The sequence below is a fragment of the Pongo abelii genome, chromosome 12 (assembly GCF_028885655.2).
Source record: "Pongo abelii isolate AG06213 chromosome 12, NHGRI_mPonAbe1-v2.0_pri, whole genome shotgun sequence".
Lineage (NCBI taxonomy): Eukaryota > Metazoa > Chordata > Mammalia > Primates > Hominidae > Pongo > Pongo abelii.
In genome coordinates, this window is record NC_071997.2 from 71202566 (window position 1) to 71221497 (window position 18932).

The following is an 18932-nucleotide window of genomic DNA, read 5'->3' on the forward strand; positions in this document are numbered from 1 at the left end:
GGCTTAGATTAGATCATTTCCAGTTTCAAGTGAGATAACTATAAAACCTACCTCTCTTATGTCCCTATACGATAGTGTGAACTCTGAACTTCTTCATATACATTCCTAGAAAGTGGGACATATTATCAATGAAATATGTTCTTTAAGAAATCTAGCAGGTTTAACATTAGTAGTAATCATCTCATGAAAATGACTTAGCTTTCACCAAAGATGTTTTTATAATTAATCTGAATTTCTAGCATTAGCATTTTGTAGTTTACAGTAGAAAACATTTGTGAGGAAGTTTGATCTCAGATGGCATATTTATGTGTGCTTTTATATTTGCAGATGTGAAACAAGCATTAATCCAGTGGCAGGAGCGAATTGAATTTGCCCATAAACTGTTAACTCTTCTTAATTCCTATAGTCCTCCAGAACTTAGAAATGCCTGTATAGGTAAGTTACTTGAAAAATTCACCTGTGTAAAAACCTAGTGGAAGAACATTGTGAGTTTTTCCGTGATGTTAAGCCTGTAGTGTTTGAAAGATACTTGTGCTTTTTATGTGTAACTCACATTAGCTAGCAGGTCCTAAGAAAATAAAGAAAATTTCTTAACTGGCTCATAATTACATTACCCACATGATAATGGGCAGGTAACTTAATATATACAGTCTCCCCGACCTTAGTTCATCTCTAGCTTCCTCCAGCTCTAAAATCTTGTGATCCTATGTAAGCAAGGTTGAATCATATAAATGTTTACAAGGTAGAACTGACATTCTAAAGGATAAGAGTACTTATTTCACCGTGAGTTCTTTTGCCTAAAGATACTTCTCAGTAGCTGTCCTTAGGCTCTGAGTATTGCATCTTTTTATTGATTGCATATTTATAATAAAATGCTAATTTGTGGCTTTTAAAAGACACCCATTATAAATATATAGTGATTTTTTTTTTTCACTCACTACATTAGAAACTTCTCGAGAGACCATAACTGTTTTACACTTTCTCAAAATAGCGTGGATAACTAACTGGCTATCATGTATAAGCAGTCCATCTTGATGTTCTGTGTAATTACTTCTCTAGCAAGAGGGGAAGGGCACATAAGCAGTAACCTGTGATCACCAGAAACTGCCTGTAGCCTGTCATCATGAGCTTTATTCCTTCCTGTGTGATTGGAGAATGAGAATCAGTCCAGCCAGCGTCGTAAAACATTTAAAGTAGATTAAGGATTATCCCTCAAAGCAAAAGAATTTTGAACCTTAGTTTTCTTTCTAAGCTGTTTTGGTTGATTTTATGAGACACATAATCAATGTACATTAAATAATCTGGGCTGGCTCATGCCTGTAATCCATGCAATTCGAGAGGTCTAGGCAGGAGGGGATTGCTCGAGACCAAGACTTCAAAACCAGCCTGGGCAACATAGCAAGACCTCATCTCTACAAAAACAAAAAAAATAGCTGGGTGGGGTGGTGCATGCCTATAGTTTCAGCTACTTGGGAGCCTGAGGCAGGAGGATCACTAGCGCCCAGGAGCTCAAGGCTGTGTAGTGAGCTGATTGCACCACTGCACTCCAGCTTGGGAGACAAAAAAAAAATCCCTCACTGTACGTTGCCAGAAAATATCTCATACTTAAACAAAATACGAACAAATAGTGTTTTAATCTTTTGTTTCCAAATGATGCCCTATTGTCGTTAATAACTCTGCTGATCTAAACTTGATTGAGCATCAGACAGAATTTCTACTCGTGTCAGGAGCTTAGTTTTAGACTCATTAAACTGGTTGTAGTGAGGCAATCATAGGATTTATAAGATTGAAAGTAGCAGGCAGATGTAACTCTAATTTTTTGCTACCCAAACTTTGTTTTTATTTTCAGATGTCCTCAAGGAACTTGTACTTTTGAGTCCCCATGATTTTCTTCATACTCTGGTTCCCTTTCTACAACACAACCATTGTACTTACCATCACAGTAATATACCAAGTACGTATTTATCTAGCACAGTACTTCAATATGGTTCGCATTTAATCGTTCTGCACACTGAAGCATGGAGATTTATTTTTTCCATTTATTCTTACTGTACACTTTTAATATCTTAGTGTCTCTTGGACCTTATTTCCCTTGTCGAGAAAATATCAAGCTAATAGGAGGGAAAAGCAATATTCGGCCTCCGCGCCCTGAACTCAATATGTGCCTCTTGCCCACAATGGTGGAAACCAGTAAGGTATGTTGGGATGCCAGGAAAATCCATGTTGCTATAGTACAAAGTAACTTGAAATTTTTCCCCTGGCAGTTATGAGTAGGTTAGCCTTAAGTGACCAATTTTGTGGATCCTAAGAAGATTAGATTCATTTGGACTTTTTCCTTTTAGTGCTCTGAAATGTTGGTTGAACATTTGCAAAAATCAACAATAAGCACAAGTAATAAGTTTTTTTCCCCCTCAAAAATTACCTTAATAGTAAGTCTTAATATTTGTCACTAGGCTAAATTATAACTGGGTCATATATCTAAATTTGAAAAGTCATTAGGTACTAACTTTTTTTTTTTAATTTGGCCATATAATCAGTGACTTATTCTACTTCCCTTAAATTATATTCCTTTGACCTAAGCATAATATTGATTGATAGATTTGTCATCATTTTTAGTCTGGTTCCTTTCTTCTAACTCGTATTCTAAAATAATGCCAATTCTAAATTATAGAGACAAGGTACATTGATACAGGATAATTTATCTTAGTTTCAACTTTTTTAAAAATAGTTTTTCCCTTTATCTTCCTTTACCCACACTTCATTCACACTCTCCCTTGCTTGCCATCTTCGGATTTTCAGTATACTTGAGAAGTTCTTATAAGATAAAATATTTAAAATAACTAACATTATAGGAATAACTTGGAATCTATTTCAAAAGTCAAACTTAATTCATTTTTCTTGATATGTCTGTAGAGCTAAAGTGTCACATTTTAAAATCCTATAGTAATTTTACTTTATTAAAGTATATAGAAATAATGGGTAATTTTAATTCATAGCATTTGCACACTGAAAATAAACTTATGACAATTAAGATCATAACATTACTAGAAATTTGGATTTTAAAACTAGGTTCTTATAGAATATAAATATTGAATCAGCTTTTTAGTTAAACTTATTACATTTGCACAAAATATGCTCTTTATTATACAATTTAAGTGCAACCATTTTATCATCTTTAACCTTCAGGGCAAAGATGACGTTTATGATCGTATGCTGCTAGACTACTTCTTTTCTTATCATCAATTCATCCATCTATTATGCCGAGTTGCAATCAACTGTGAAAAATTTACTGAAACATTAGTTAAGCTGAGTAAGTATAAAAGATGAGCAGTAAATTCCACTGAATTATTTTAAGCCCCTAGTCAGTCATTCAGGAAGGGGAGAAAAATTATGAGACAATCCTTTTTTTCTTTTTTTAAAGTGAATGTTTAAAAATATTAATATTCTTGGGAACATTTTAATTTTCATTAAGAAAACACCAACTTACTGGTTTCCATTGAATAGTTTTGCCCAGAGTTTCAGCTGGCCTATAAAGGAATGTGGAGTAGGGCTGATCACTTCTGTACATAGAAGCCCACATCCTCCACCATCTGCCCAGCAGATTCTGAAAACAAAAAACAAAACTGCTCTGCTTAGGGAGGCAGGCGTAGAGGTGGACTCCCCAGCCCTGATCTTGAGGGTGCGACGAGATCTATAGTGCCAGCTGTGCTTTGGAGCTGGCAATGGCAAGAGCAAACAGTGGGCTTGCCAGTGTGAAGCAGAGGTGCATATATGAGTAATTAGGAGGTAAGTCTCATAGGTGAGTGAGAAGAAGAGAAACTTGAAAACGGAGATGATGAGAAATAGAAAAACCATCAGTGAATTATGTGGGGTGGGGGGGACTCGAATATCTTTAGTAATATTGTCTCTGCAGTAATGTGCCTAAGAGCTGTTAGAGAACTGCTTCCTTTGGGTGCTAACATTCCTATAGCTGATAAGTTTTTCGGAGACATGCAGCTCTCCTCCAGAGGTCCTCTATCTCAGGACTTCCAGAGTTCTAGGCGTCTGTGTCCTCCCTCTTGACTTCATTAGGGATGGGCCAGGATCCTCTCCAATGTTCTGTAGTTTTCAGAGTGGGACGTGAAATACTTGTGGAACTACTACCCAGATCAAGTAATAAAATATTGCCATACCCTGCAAGTCTTCTTTGTCCCCTTGTCAGTCATAGCCCTCTCCTTCCTATGGAAAAGGTTTTGATCCATTCCAGGTAGGGCAGAAGATGTGACCCTACCTTAGAATTCATTATCCAAGAAGAAGAAAGTGTTAACAGCTGTCAGGGATAATTCCACTTCAGCAAAACCATCTTATTGGCAAGTGGTTAGAGCATTTTTAGATTTGAAAGCTGGTTCCTGGTAACCTGGTATTATTAGCTGGTTTTATATATGGGTGGCTGGAATGCCAAGATGTAGGGGGATGAGAATATATTCAGATTGGCCATTTCAGGATTACGCATCTGGGTCATGGTACTTGGTAAAAGGCCAAAACCCATCATTGGCAGTAATCAGGTGTAAGAAAATATCCAGGAGTTCTAGTAGTACAGCCTTGCTACCATATAAAGAAGGGGAATTATAAAAACACTGACTTTTAAAAAAATTTTTGGTAATTGTGTTCATATAATTTATACTAAAAGTTATGTGAGGAACTATTCTAGCTACTCAGACAGCTTTAACCAAATATTGAATGTTCTACCCTGTTTTGGGTTATCTTGTCAACCCAAGTGCACACGTTCAGGGGAATTAAACATGGTGGAAAAATGGAAGAAAGGAAAGAATACTTGCCATCACATCAGCTGAATCAACTTTTATGATATTTTTTATCACTTTTATAACCATGAAGCACTATCAATGCTGCCTCATAGGGTTTAGTTCTCTATATTAGCACTATTTTATAGAACTTTCTATAAGGGCCGGACGTGGTGGCTCACGCTTGTAATCCCAGCACTTTGGGAGGCCAAGGCGAGCGGATCACGAGGTCAAGAGATCGAGACCATCCTGGCCAACATGGTGAAATGTCTCTACTAAAAATAAAAAAATTAGCTAGGCATGGTGGTACGCACCTGTAGTTTCAGCTACTCAGGAGACTGAGAGGCTAGAGAGTTGCTTGAACCTGGGAGGCAGAGGTTGCCTTGAGCTGAGATCGAGCCACTGCACTCCAGCCTGGCAACAGAGCGAGACTCAGTCTCAAAAAAAAAAAAAAAAAAGGACTTTCTATGAGGATGGAAATATTCTTTGACTGTACCACCATGCACAATAGTAGCCCATCATTTGTGAGTGTTGAGAACTTGAAATGTGACTAAGGAACTGAATTTTTACTTTAATTTTAACCAAAATAAATTTAAATAGCCAAATGTGACTGGTGGCACAGCATTAAATATAAATCAAAACCTTCACAAATTGAGCAAGAAAAAAATTTTTCTTGGTTAATACAGAAAATTGGACATTGTCTTAGATACAAAGTTCTTAGGTCTTTGTCTAAGACCTAAAAACAATCCTATCATTATGCCTCCTATAAATGGAAAGAGTTGTGTCCCACAGTTAGAGCTGACAGAATGACTGTTTCCAAGGAGAGGCCCAGGAAAGGGCTTGAGAAAAGAAAGTCCACATTAATGACCACACAGAGTTGGTAGAGAATTTTACTTTGTATAATTTCTTCAAGAAATTATATTTGGCGACAAGAAATGAAAAGGGTAAGTTTAAATTGGTTATATCTTTAATCATTTGAACGTTGAGGTTACATGTCCAAAGGCCACAATATTAAAATATTGTGACCATTGGTGAGAACATCTCAAGACCTATTATAATGGATTGCAAGTCATTTCCAGTTAATGAGGAAAAGTCTTTGTGGTAATTTTTATATGGGCAACTGAACAGATCTTAAGATTGGTTAGAGGATAAAGAGAAATATATAATAATTACAGATTTGAATTGCAGAGAACAGTAGAGTTGCAGATACTAAATAATAAGCAAGAGGGTTGGAGTGTTTTTGAAGTGAGGATGGTGAGGGATGGGGTTGGAGGAAATGGAAAGAAAGGGAAAGAGAATTCAGGAAGGGTGAACAAAGCTGCCAACTGCCATCTGAAAAAACATTGTGTTGGCAAGTATTTTGATACTTAAAAACAGCAGAAGCCTGGGCAACATGGGGAGACCCCTTCTCTACAAAAAAATTTTTTTAAATTAGCCACATGTGGTGTCGCACACCTGTGGTCCCAGCTACTCGGGAGGCTGAGGTGGAAGGATCACTTTAGCCCAGGAAGTCAAAGCTGCAGTGAGCTGTGATCACACCACTATACTCCAGCCAGCGCAACAGAGAGAGACCCTCTCTCTCTGCGTGCGCACACACACACACACGGGTTTAGCCTAAAAAAACTCCTGAAAAAGAGCAATGGTAAGAGGGACTGGCACTGCTGATTTGTAAAATACTTACTAAAGTTATGGCAGTTTTTATTTTATTTTTTAGAATTTAATACATAGTTCACAGTTCAAAATATCAGAAAGATAAATATCAAGATATCACAGACCTGTCCTCACCATTTTTATTTTTTATTTGTCCTTTTTTCAAATGTAGATGTTTTTCTCCCGTGTTTCACAACAGTAAATATGATTAAAACCATGTAGTATAGGTTCAGAAATACATAGGCAAAACAGTGGGTAAATAGCCTCAACAAACATAAAGATACATGAGGACTTGGTAGATGATAAAGATGACATCTCAAATTGGTGGGAAATAGGTGGTAGTGACATAACTGGTTAGCTGTCTATGGGGCAAATCTTTAATATGTCACTCTTTAGACCAAAATTAATACCAGGAGGATTAAAGACTTCATTGGGGGCAGGGCACAGTGGCTTGCGCCTATAATCCCAGCACTTTGGGAGGCCGAGGTGGGTGGATCACCTGAGGTTAGGAGTTCGAGACCAGCCTAGCCTACATGGCGAAACCCTGTCTCTATTAAAAATACAAAAATTTGGGTGTGGTGGCAGGCACTTGAAATCCCAGCTACTCGGGTGGCTGAGGCAGGAGAATCGCTTGAACCTGGGAGGCAGAGGTTGCAGTGACGCGAGATAGCACCATTGCACTCCAGTCTGGGCGACAAGAGTGAAACTCCGTCTCAAAACAAAAAAGGACTTAATTGTGAAAAACATCATTGAAATATTAAAGGAAAACATAGCATCACATTAATACCGCCATGAGATTTGAAAGGCCATGCTACCTAGGACACAAAACCCAGAAACAATAAGAAGTTGAAAGTTTTGACTACATAAAAATTGAAAATACTGCATGGTGAAAATGCCATAAACTGAATTAAAACAGCTAATTGGGAAAATGTTTGCATACTTAACAGATAAACACCCAGTACTGCCAATATATACCAGATTTTTAGGATTTGCTAAGATGATGAAGAATGTTAAGTAAAATCAGCAAAGGACATGAATAGGCAGTTTACACACAAAAAAATGTTTGGTAACCACATGAGAAGTTGCCCAGACTTACTAATAAAGCAGACAATTTGAGACAGAGTGTCACCCTGTCACCCAGGCTGGAGTGCAGTGGTGTGACCTTGGCTCACTGCAACCTCCACCTCCCGGGTTCAAGCAATTCTCCTGTCTCAGCCTCCCAAGTAGCTGGGACTACAGGTGCCCACCACCACGCCCGGCTAATTTTTGTATTTTTATTACAGATGAGGTTTCACCATATTAGCCAGGCTGGTCTCCACCTCCTGACCTCGTGATCCATGTGCCTCTGCCTCCCAAAGTGCTGGGATTATAGGCATGAACCACTGCACCCAGCCTATTTCTCTCTCTTAAAAAAAAAAAAAAAAAAAAAAAATCTATCAGGGTGAAACTCAGATGATACCCATATGGTTTGGGGAAAGAAGAGATCTTATAATGGAGTGCTAGTCCAAGAGTCCATTTGGGAGGCAATTTGGCCTCCCAATATGCAGAGGATATTTATTTTCACTTTGGTTGTAATGGGTAAAAACTGGAAACAACCCAAATGTCTATCAGTAGGAGCTTGGTTAAGTAAACCATAGTTCACCTATATTGAGACATGAAAACAAATAAGACAGGAATGTTCATTGAATTACATAAAAATGTAAAAACAATATGCAGAATATAAACATTCTTATAAACAAGGGGAAAATCGCTCTTAGTACATGTACAGAAAAAAGTAGAATTTTACTCTATAAGGATGAAATTATAGAGTGCTTTCATTTTCTAGGTTAAATATATCTGTAAAGTTTAAATTAATTGTAATGATTATGCACTGGTTTTGTAATTTTAATAAGTTATTTTAATATTATGGAAAACTGGTAGTGCCGGCCTGGCACAGTGGCTCACACCTGTAATCCCAGCACTTGGGGAGGCTGAGGCAGGCAGATCACCAGGTCAAGAGATCAAGACCATCCTGGTCAACATGGTCTTGATCTAGCTGGCGTGGTGGCGCGCGCCTATAGTCCCAGCTGCTTGGGAGGCTGAGGCAGGAGAACCGTTTGAACCTGGGAGGTGGAGGTTGCAGTGAGCTGAGATGGAGCCACTGCACTCCAGCCTGAGCAACAGAGTGAGACTCTGTTCCCCCCACCAAAATAAAAGGCGGGCTTGGTGGCATACACATGTAGTCCCAGCTGCTCAGGAGGCTGAGGCAGGAGGATCACTTGAGCCCAGGAGTTCAAGGTTACAATGAGCTATGATTGGGCCACCGCACTACAGTCTGGGCAACAGAGCAAAATCCTGTCTCAAAAGAGAGAAAGTAAGTATCAAGTAAACAATAGTATAGGTGATGGCAGATGTGAAGAAAATCATGAAAGTGCTAACAAATGGACTGAAGTTGCGGAAAACATTGAAAAGCTTATGGGCTTTAGAATCAGATAAATCTGGGGTAGACTACAGTCTTAACTATATCAATACTGACTTTGGAATGAATTTGAGAGGATTATATAATCTCTGTGAGCCTAATTTCCTTATCCAAAAGAAGTGCAAAATTAGGATAAAACATTGGCTCTCAAAATTGATGAGAAAATTTAATATAACGATCTGACATACCTAGAAAATGTTTATTTCCTTCTTTAATTGTTGTTGTTGTTTTGAGACAGAGTCTCACTCTGTCCCCCAGGCTGGAGTACAGTGGCACAGTTTCGGCTCACTGCAACCTCTGCCTCCAGGATTCAAGTGATTTCTCCTGCCTCAGCCTCCTGAGTAGCTGGGATTACATGCCCAACTAATTCTTGTATCTTTTTTTTTTTAATAGAGTCAGGGTTTCACTATGTTGGCCAGGCTGGTCTTGAACTCCTAACTTCAAGTGATCCACCATGTCTGGCCTATTTCCATCTTTACTTGTAAAATAGAGATACTTAGAATACCACTTCAAAGTGATTAGAGATCATAAAAGGCCTCCATGGTATTTTTTGTTTGTCGTGGTAGTGCTGGCTTCTTGGTAGTTGTGGAAAATAAGTATACAGATTGCTTTTATATTTAGCTGGATGTGATGACTCACACCTGGAATCCCAGCACTCCGTAAAACCGAGGCAGCTGAATCACTTGAGCCCAGGAGTTCAAGACCAGACTGGGCAACACGGCAGAACCCTGTCTCTACAAAAAATAGAAAAATTAGCTGGGCGTTGGAAGCACACACCAGTAGTCCCAGCTACTCGAGAGGCTAAGGTGGGAGGATCATCTGAGCCTGGGAAAGTCGAGGCTGCAGTAAGCCAAGATGATGCCACTGCAACATGCCTTGGGCAACAGAGTGAGACTGTCCAGAAAGAAACAAAAAAACAAAGATTGTTTAGGCCTGGGTGCCGTGGCTCATGCCCATATTCCTAGCGCTTTGGGAGGCCAAGGCAGGCGGATCACTTGATCTCACGAATTGGAGATCAGCCTGGGCAACATGGTGAAACCTCGTCTCTACAAAAAATACAAAAATTGGCCGGGCGCGATGGCTCACGCCTGTAATCCCAGCACTTTGGGAGGCCAAGGCGGGTGGATCACGAGGTCAGGAGATGAGACTATCCTGGCTAACACAGTGAAACCCCGTCTCTACTAAAAATACAAAAAAAAAAAAAAAAAAAAAATTAGCCGGGCATGGTGGCGGGCGCCTGTAGTCCCAGCTACTCGGGAGGCTGGGGCAGGAGAATGGCATGAACCCAGGAGGTGGAGGCTGCAGTGAGCCGAGATCGTGCCACTGCACTCCAGCCTGTGCAACAAAGCGAGACTCCGTCTCAAAAAAAAAAAAAAATTAACCATGCATGGTGGTGCATACCTGTAGTCACAGCTACTCAGGAGACTGAGCTGGGAGAATGGCTTGAGCCCAGGAGGCAGAGGTTGCAGTGAGCTGAGATCGCGCCACCGTCCTCCAGCCTGGGTGATAAGAGCCAGACCTTGTCTCAAAAAAAGAAAAAAAAATTGAAGATTATTTTACTTTGTGGGGATAGTAGGGGAGAAATGACTAGAGAAATTGCATTATACAGTCTGCTTGCCCATAAGAGGGTTAATGTCAGAGCAGCCTCTAGTTCAGAGGTTAGCGGGTTAGCAGACTCTTTCTGCAGAGTGGACACTAAATATTTTAGACTCCACAGGCCACAAGGTCTCTGTCACATACTATTTTTTGTTTGGCTAATGGTTTTGTTTTTTTTTTTTTTTGAGACAGAGTCTCACTCTGTCACCTAGGCTGGAGTGCAGTGGCACAATCTCGTCTCATTGCAATTTCTGCCTCCTGGGTTCAAGTGATTCTCCTGCCTCAGCCTCCTGAGTAGCTGGGATTACAGGCGTGTGCCACCACGCCTGGCTAATTTTTGTATTTTTAGTAGAGGTAGGGTTTCACCTTGTTGGTCAGGCTGGTCTCGAACTCCTGACCTCGTGATCCGCCTGCCTTGGCCTCCCAAAGTGCTGGGGTTACAGGCATGAGCCACTGTGCCCAGACTGGCTGATTTTTTTTTTTTTTAACAATCCTTTAAAAATGTAAAAGCCAGCTGGATATGATGACTCATGCCTGTACTCCCAGCACTTTCAAAGGCCAATGCAAGAGGATCAGTTATGCCAGGAGTTTGAGACCAGCCTGGGCAACATGGCAAGACCCCATTTCTACAAAACTTTTTGAGAGAGTTTGCTCTGTCACCCAGACTGGAGTGCAGTTGCGCGATCTCGGCTTACTGCAACCTCTGCCTTATGGGTTCAAGCAGTTCTCCTGCCTCAGCCTCCTGAATAGCTGGGATTACAAGTGTGTGCCACCACACCCAGCCAATTTTTGTATTTTTAAGTAGAGACGGGTTTCATTATTCTCCTGCCTCGGCCTCCCAAAGTGCTGGGATTACCAGCGTGAGTCACCGTACCTGGCCCAAAACTTTTTTTTTTTTTTGAGACAGAGTTTCACTCTTGTTGCCCAGGCTGGAGTGCAATGGCACGATCTCGGCTCACCGCAACCTCCACCTCCACCTCCACCTCCCGCGTTCAAGCGATTCTCCTGCCTCAGCTTCCCAAGTAGCTGGGATTACAGGGATGTGCCACCACGCCCCGCTAATCTTGTATTTTTACTAGAGACAGGGTTTCTCCATGTTGGTCAGGCTGGTTGCGAACTCCTGACCTCAGGTGATCTGCCCACCTTGGCCTCCCAAAGTGTTGGGATTACAGGCATGAGCCACTGTGCCTGGCCCCAAAACATTTTTTTAAGAAAATTGTCCGGGCCTGCAGCCTTAGCTACTACGGAGGCTAAGGTGTGAGGATCACTTGAGCACAGGGGTTCAAGGCTGCCCCTGATCTGTGATCACGCTACTGCACTCCAACCTGGGCAACAGACTGAAGACACTGTCTGTCTCAAAGAAAAAGCCATTCTTAGCTCACAAGTCCATATAAAAACAGGCCATGGGTCAGATTTGGCCTGAGGGCCATAGTTTGCTAACCGGTCCTCTACTTTGATGAGTAATTAGGATACAGGAACATGGGAACGTAGGAACTCTCTTCCCTATAGCCACAGATGTGATGACATGTCCTTGTTTACTTATGTGTATTGTGATACCGTGGTGGGTATATGCTGCCAAACACCAACCAGATTAGGTTAGGATAAAGGGGAAGTAGCATTTCCTTGCCTCTTGCGTCTAAAGGGACTCATCTTGACAGAAAATAAATTGGCTTACCTGTGGAAGGGATCCTAGGCATCCTTGGTAAGTTCTGAGTGAGTGACCTGACTTGCCTGTGTAGGATGTTCTCAAGTCCTTGGTCTAACCCAGGGTTTGGCAAATTACAACCCACATGCTGCCTGTTTTTGTATAACCATGGCTACCTGCTAGCTAAGAATAGTTTTCATATTTTTAAATTTTTTTTAAATATAGAATATTTTCTGACATATGAAAATTATGAGATTCCAATTTCAGTGTTCATAAAGTTTTACTGAAAGACAGCCACACCCATTTCCTTACTCTTGTCTAAGGCTGCCTTCACACTGCCTCAGCAGGGTTGAGCTGTGTTAACAGAGCATGGCCACAAAGCCTCAAATACTATTTGGCCCTTCCCAGAACAAGTTTGCTGACTCCTGGTCTAACTCAGTCTTTTCTTAACTGGAGGAGGATGGTCTGTGTTATATTTCTTCTTCTCCATGATTATGCTTGCCCTGGGGACCCTGGGGGATGTGGAAGATGGGAAATTCATGTAGGACTGTGGTAATGAAGCTTCTGTACTTTCAGAGATAGGATGACAGAGGATAGGGGCATACATCTCAGTGACGTATTTTACATCTGGAATAGTCAAGAAGTGGAGAGGTAAATTCATAGAGGTTCCAAGTAGCACTCTCTGACATAGTGCCAGATACGGTCCACTCAGAAGATCCTGGGAACAAGCCAAGACACTGGTGCTAAGGGCAACATTTACTTAAATGTACCACAAAGGTCATTCTATCTTTGAAGAAAGAAGGTAAAAGAGGAAAGATGTGTTTAATTCTCCACATCTTTTTTTTTTTTTTTTTTACCTTTCCCCTCCTCCCTCCTAAAGTCTAGCCAGTCTATGAAAATTATCTAATAGGCAGAGTGGTACCTTAATCCAAGAAAGATTCGGAGCCACTTGCAGTAACTTTTTCTTTTCCCAGAAGAAGTTCTAATACTCAAAAAAGAAGAGTTGGTTTAAGTCCATATCCTTCAGGAATAAGGTATAGAATATAGATAAATTCAAAGTACCACATTCTAAGATATTTCACTGAACATTGGAATGAATTTTTCCCCTTTACGTATTTTCTTTAAAATATAGAAAATATGCAGTTATGACTAGAAATAGCTGTAATACTGTACCTGCAGAGTTGAGTATCTCAGTAGTATAATTTATAATTATAACCTATTCTGATTTCTTTTCAAATATTAGGTGTCCTAGTTGCCTATGAAGGTTTGCCACTTCATCTTGCACTGTTCCCCAAACTTTGGACTGAGCTATGCCAGACTCAGGTAAAGAAAATGAGTTTTAGATGATTGGTCTTTAATCTTATCTGACCAAGTGGTCAATAATTTGAGGAACAATGGGTTGAAGACTTGCTGTAAAGTGGGGACATTTTAGAATCTTGATAGGTAAAATATGAATGAATGAAAATACTAGCTATTACATATTAGGCATCTAGTTTCCCTTTTTTTTTTTAACTTCAGTAGATTTCTATCATAGAGGATATTTTAAATAAGCTGGTTATAATTGAATTTCTCATTTATAGATATATATCAACAGTTGTGGGGAAAATCCAAAACAGGGAGATACTGGGGGAAAAGGCACATGCCACTTCTTCCTCTCGTTCACCTCCCTGTCTCTACCTCTTTTCCACCATTCCAAAACCTCTAGCAGAAACCCTGTCAGCAGTCTGTCCTTTAGCTTTTCATGATCCGTAGTTTTTCAAGGGTCTGATGCACTTGTTTTCTTACAACAATCTCCTTGAAAACAGGAAAGATTACCGTTCCTACCTTAAGTGTCTAAGAGCCAACTCCTTAAAATTAAGTGGCTGCATAAATAATGCTTGTTAAGTTACAAAGGGAGAATTGGGAAGAGGAGGAGGTACTAAGGTTTGGCTCATTCCTTGGATCAGGCATAAAGGATCCCCACTACCTTCAGTCCCTGAAAAAACTGTTGATTGTACTGCCTGGTTGCATCTGCTCTACCCCATTGGAAGAGATGAATTTATTCACCTTCTTTAGGTGCAACCCTTGACCCACATCATGCTTTCTGAAGTATTTTGAGTCTGGTTCAGCCTCCTACCAGGCTGTAGTGTGCTCTGGATTCTCCTAGATGTTTGTCATCCTGTACTCTACTGGTGGTTTCTCTACTTTTCCAAAACAGAGCTCAAATGTAGAGACCTTATCAGTCATCTCCATTCCCTGAAGAAATGCCACTTTGTTCTCTACAGTAGAAATCATTCAGAGGCTAGTATACACTGATCTTAGCTCACTTGACTTAGCATATAGTAGGCATTCAGAAAATGACTTTATCCATTGATTTTTGAGCTGAGTGTTCTGTTCAGTCAATTGGAGATCTCGTTTTCCCTCTCCACTGCTACTGCTGTTTTCATTCTTCCTGATTTGCGTAGTTTCTTGGTTTCTGTACTCTCCCACTACCTATTGCTCCCTATTGCCTTCTCTACTTCTGCACTGCAGGACTCCCTTCGCTTGACTTCTTTCACAGACAGAACTCACTGTGCCCCCAAATTTCCCTTAAAGTTGAACCATATAAGGCCTCCAAAGCTTCCAGTCCTATAGAAGCAGCCATCCTGAGCAAGAAACAGAGGCAGAGGCTGTGACTGGTAGACCAAGGCAGGTTTTTCCTAGTGTTAAGGATCTCAAGACCTGGGTCTTGGTCCTACTTGAAACCTAATTAATTTCTTGACTGACCTTGAGTAATTTACTTATGACAGCTGCTTACTCTTAATAAAATATACACATATGCATATATATATAATCTAAATTTTGTCCTATTTAAAAAATATATTGCTTTTTTCCATATAAATGATCTATTATTAAAATGCACATTTAAATCTACAGAGTATATCTGCTTAAAGACATACTACTTGTGTTTAAGAGCCATGACTATTTGAAAACAGGAAAACCAAATTTTAGTAAAATTTCCTTATATTGGGACCACTGATTCTGTGTGAGATAATTAGGAAAGAATTTGGCCCTTGAAAACATTCACATCCTATTCTTTGTTAGCCTTATTTTTCCAGTCCTTGTTAACTCTGTCAGTGCTGGATAATAAACCTGCATTTCTTTTAAAACATTTGTTCAGTTTTGGCATCAGTGTCTTCCCCCAGCACTCCCATAGTCTAAATTAGTAACATTTTATTGTATGAAAAATAGTTGCTGTTAACTAAAAATTCAATAAGTGAGTTAGACATGGCTTTTCAAGTAGGATTTTCAGTGGCTTCCGATTCCATCATACACAAGTGTATGTTTTTTCCGTGTAAGTTTTTTCCGTGCTCAACCATAAGTGCTCAACCATCTTCTCCCCACTTTAGTCTGCTATGTCAAAAAATTGCATCAAGCTTTTGTGTGAAGATCCTGTTTTCGCAGAATATATTAAATGTATCCTAATGGATGAAAGAACTTTTTTAAACAACAACATTGTCTACACGTTCATGACACATTTCCTTCTAAAGGTATGTAGTACTTTGGAAACTCAGTGTGTCATTTCCAATTAGTTAATGCTTGTGTTTTCATTATGCTGGTCTTTTGGAGATTTTTTTAAATCTTCTTTTTCAGGTTCAAAGTCAAGTGTTTTCTGAAGCAAACTGTGCCAATTTGATCAGCACTCTTATTACAAACTTGATAAGTCAGTATCAGAACCTACAGTCTGATTTCTCCAGCCGAGTTGAAATTTCCAAAGCAAGTGCTTCTTTAAATGGGGTAAGAACTATGCAGAGGCGGCGGCACACACTTTTAAACTGTCCTTCAGTTAACTGTGTGGCCTTCATATGATTTTACTCTCGTAACTTTAACTTACTGATTCGAACTCTAAGCCCTGTATGACAAAAAACAAATTTTAAATACACGTTCACTATGCCTTGTATGTACACAGCACACTCTATCACCTTGGAAGCTACAAGCCGATATCATTAAATGCTAAGGGTAATAAAGGGAACATCTTGGTGGTCTTATCTCTACTTGGGTATATTTTTGGAAACATTACTTGTGATGTTTGTGTTACTGCCTATGGCTCCTATGTAACTAAAACAATGAATGATCTACTGATTTTAAAAGGCAGTTAAATCTAGAGCATTAGTTGCCTTGTGCAGACTCCCATGACAGCCATGTCCTAGAATAATGGAACACTCTGGAAATGGGCTAGAATGTTGAGCAGCAGCCTCCCAAATCACAGTATGCATAAAAGCCAGAACAGATGACAGAGCTCAGTAAGGAAGACCTTACTATTTGTGACATCTATCAGAATTTAACTTGAGAAACTATGATTTCAAGGTGTTTTTAAAATTCTTATATTTCCTTTTCCATTTTCAGAAAACACTATTTCAGGCTTTGGTCTGACTTACTGGTTCGTGGGCATAAAATAATGCTATTAGTGACTTTAAGAACTAATGAGGCCAGGCACGGTGGCTCATGCCTGCAATCCCAGCATTTTGGGAGGCCAAGGCCAGTGGATAACAAGGTCAGGAGATTGAGAGCATCCTGGCCAACATGGTGAAACCCTGTCTCTACTAAAATACAAAAAATTAAGCCAGGCATGGTGGCAGGCGCCTGTAGTCCCAGCTACTCGGGAGGCTGAGGGAGGGGAATCGCTTGAACACGGGAGGTGGAGGTTGCAGCGAGCCGAGATTACATCACTGCACTCCAGCCTTGCCAAAGAACGAAACTCCATCTCAAAAAAAAAAAAAAAAACAACTAACTAATGAAATGCTGTAGTATCCTAACACTGGCTTTCTGGTTTTATCATTCTAAGAATCCCAGAGAATCCAGGGTATTCTTAGGAAAGAATGGATTCCTGGGAAAATAACCATCTGCAATTAACTGTAAACAACTTCATCAAAGTGTTGGCTTTAGAATTTGAAATGTTCCTATCTGGGTTTTTGTAGGACCTGAGGGCACTTGCTTTGCTCCTGTCAGTACACACTCCCAAACAGTTAAACCCAGCTCTAATTCCAACTCTGCAAGAGCTTTTAAGCAAATGCAGGACTTGTCTGCAACAGAGAAGCTCACTCCAAGAGCAAGAAGCCAAAGAAAGAAAAACTAAAGGTTAGCTTTATGGACTACTATCATTATTACCTTTAGGGTGGGAGGAGGGAGTAATATACTTGGTGTAACTGGTTTAATAGTTGTGTGTTCAGCTGAACCTCCTAAATATAAATGCTAGAAACAAAATTAACTTCCCACATCCCGCCCCCCCCACACATGATCTTAATGACTTTCAGAGAAGTTTCCGTTTTGGCATGTGTTTCCACAGATGATGAAGGAGCAACTCCCATTAAAAGGCGGCGTGTTAGCAGTGATGAGGAGCACACTGTAGACAGCTGCATCAGTGACATGAAAACAGAAACCAGGGAGGTCCTGACCCCAACGAGCACTTCTGACAATGAGACCAGAGACTCCTCAATTATTGATCCAGGAACTGAGCAAGATCTTCCTTCCCCTGAAAATAGTTCTGTTAAAGAATACCGAATGGAAGTTCCATCTTCGTTTTCAGAAGACATGTCAAATATCAGGTCACAGCATGCAGAAGAACAGTCCAGCAATGGTAGATATGACGATTGTAAAGAATTTAAAGACCTCCACTGTTCCAAGGATTCTACCCTAGCTGAGGAAGAATCTGAGTTCCCTTCTACTTCTATCTCTGCAGTTCTGTCTGACTTAGCTGACTTGAGAAGCTGTGATGGCCAAGCTTTGCCCTCCCAGGATCCTGAGGTTGCTTTATCTCTCAGTTGTGGCCATTCCAGAGGACTCTTTAGTCATATGCAGCAACATGACATTTTAGATACCCTGTGTAGGACCATTGAATCTACAATCCATGTGGTCACAAGGATATCTGGCAAAGGAAACCAAGCTGCTTCTTGACATTAGGTGTAGCATGTCTACTTTTAAGTCCCTCACCCCCAACCCCCATGCTGTTTGTATAAGTTTTGCTTATTTGTTTTTGTGCTTCAGTTTGTCCAGTGCTCTCTGCTTGAATGGCAAGATAGATTTATAGGCTTAATTCTTGGTCAGGCAGAACTCCAGATGAAAAAAACTTGCATCTTCAGTATACTTCCTAAAAGGGCAATCAGATAATGGATATGTTTTATGTAATTAAGAGTTCACTGTAGTGGCTTTCCTTTAATATGGCTGTCTGGGAAGAACAGGGTTGCCTAGCCCTGTACAATGTAATTTAAACTTACAGCATTTTTACTGTGTATGATATGGTGTCCTCTGTGCCAGTTTTGTACCTTATAGAGGCAGATTGCCTCCGATCGCTGTGGTTCTTATTATCAAAATTAAGTTTACTTGTATACGGAACAACCACAAGAAATTTGATTCTGTAAAGAATCCTCTTTAGCTGTGGCCTGGCAGTATATAAATGGTGCTTTATTTAACAGAATACCTGTGGAGGAAATAAAGCACACTTGATGTAAAAATAATTGTTTTATTTTTATTGACATGACTGATTGCTATTCTGTGCACTTAATTAAACTGATTGTGATGACTTTTCATTTGTTTACATACGTTGCTTCAGTCTTCTCAGGTGAAAGTAGTGAGAAAACCGTGAATGAGGGGAAACATTTATCCATTATATGCTGTTTCACTGGAAGCGTTACCAGCAGTCCACAAAACTAATGTGTCCCCACAGACTTCTCCATCCTCTCCACACCGAAGTGCAAAACCACAGCAGGGAGACGTGGAGCAAAAATTTGCCCTCACCTCAACATGCTTTTGAATGCAGTATACCACTGTTTTACGACCTAAGATC

The 18932-nt window shown here is 40.1% G+C and overlaps 1 protein-coding gene across 5 annotated transcripts in view; it reads left to right on the top strand.

The window, feature by feature from the left end:
* USP34 (ubiquitin specific peptidase 34) overlaps positions 1–18675 on the top strand; it is a 281740-nt gene extending 263065 nt beyond the window's left edge. For 4 of the 5 annotated variants that reach the window (XM_024242030.3, XM_054547514.2, XM_054547515.2 and 1 more), the window contains 9 exons: positions 328–435; positions 1850–1954; positions 2071–2195; positions 3187–3310; positions 13374–13453; positions 15499–15639; positions 15743–15886; positions 17068–17227; positions 17436–18675. In XM_024242030.3, the coding sequence (XP_024097798.2) occupies positions 328–435; positions 1850–1954; positions 2071–2195; positions 3187–3310; positions 13374–13453; positions 15499–15639; positions 15743–15886; positions 17068–17227; positions 17436–18043 (1595 nt within the window). In that variant the 3' untranslated portion in view covers positions 18044–18675. The remainder of the gene's footprint in view (positions 1–327; positions 436–1849; positions 1955–2070; positions 2196–3186; positions 3311–13373; positions 13454–15498; positions 15640–15742; positions 15887–17067; positions 17228–17435) is intronic. The other variant, XM_054547516.2, reaches the window with a different exon arrangement.
* Positions 18676–18932: the final 257 nt, after the last annotated feature.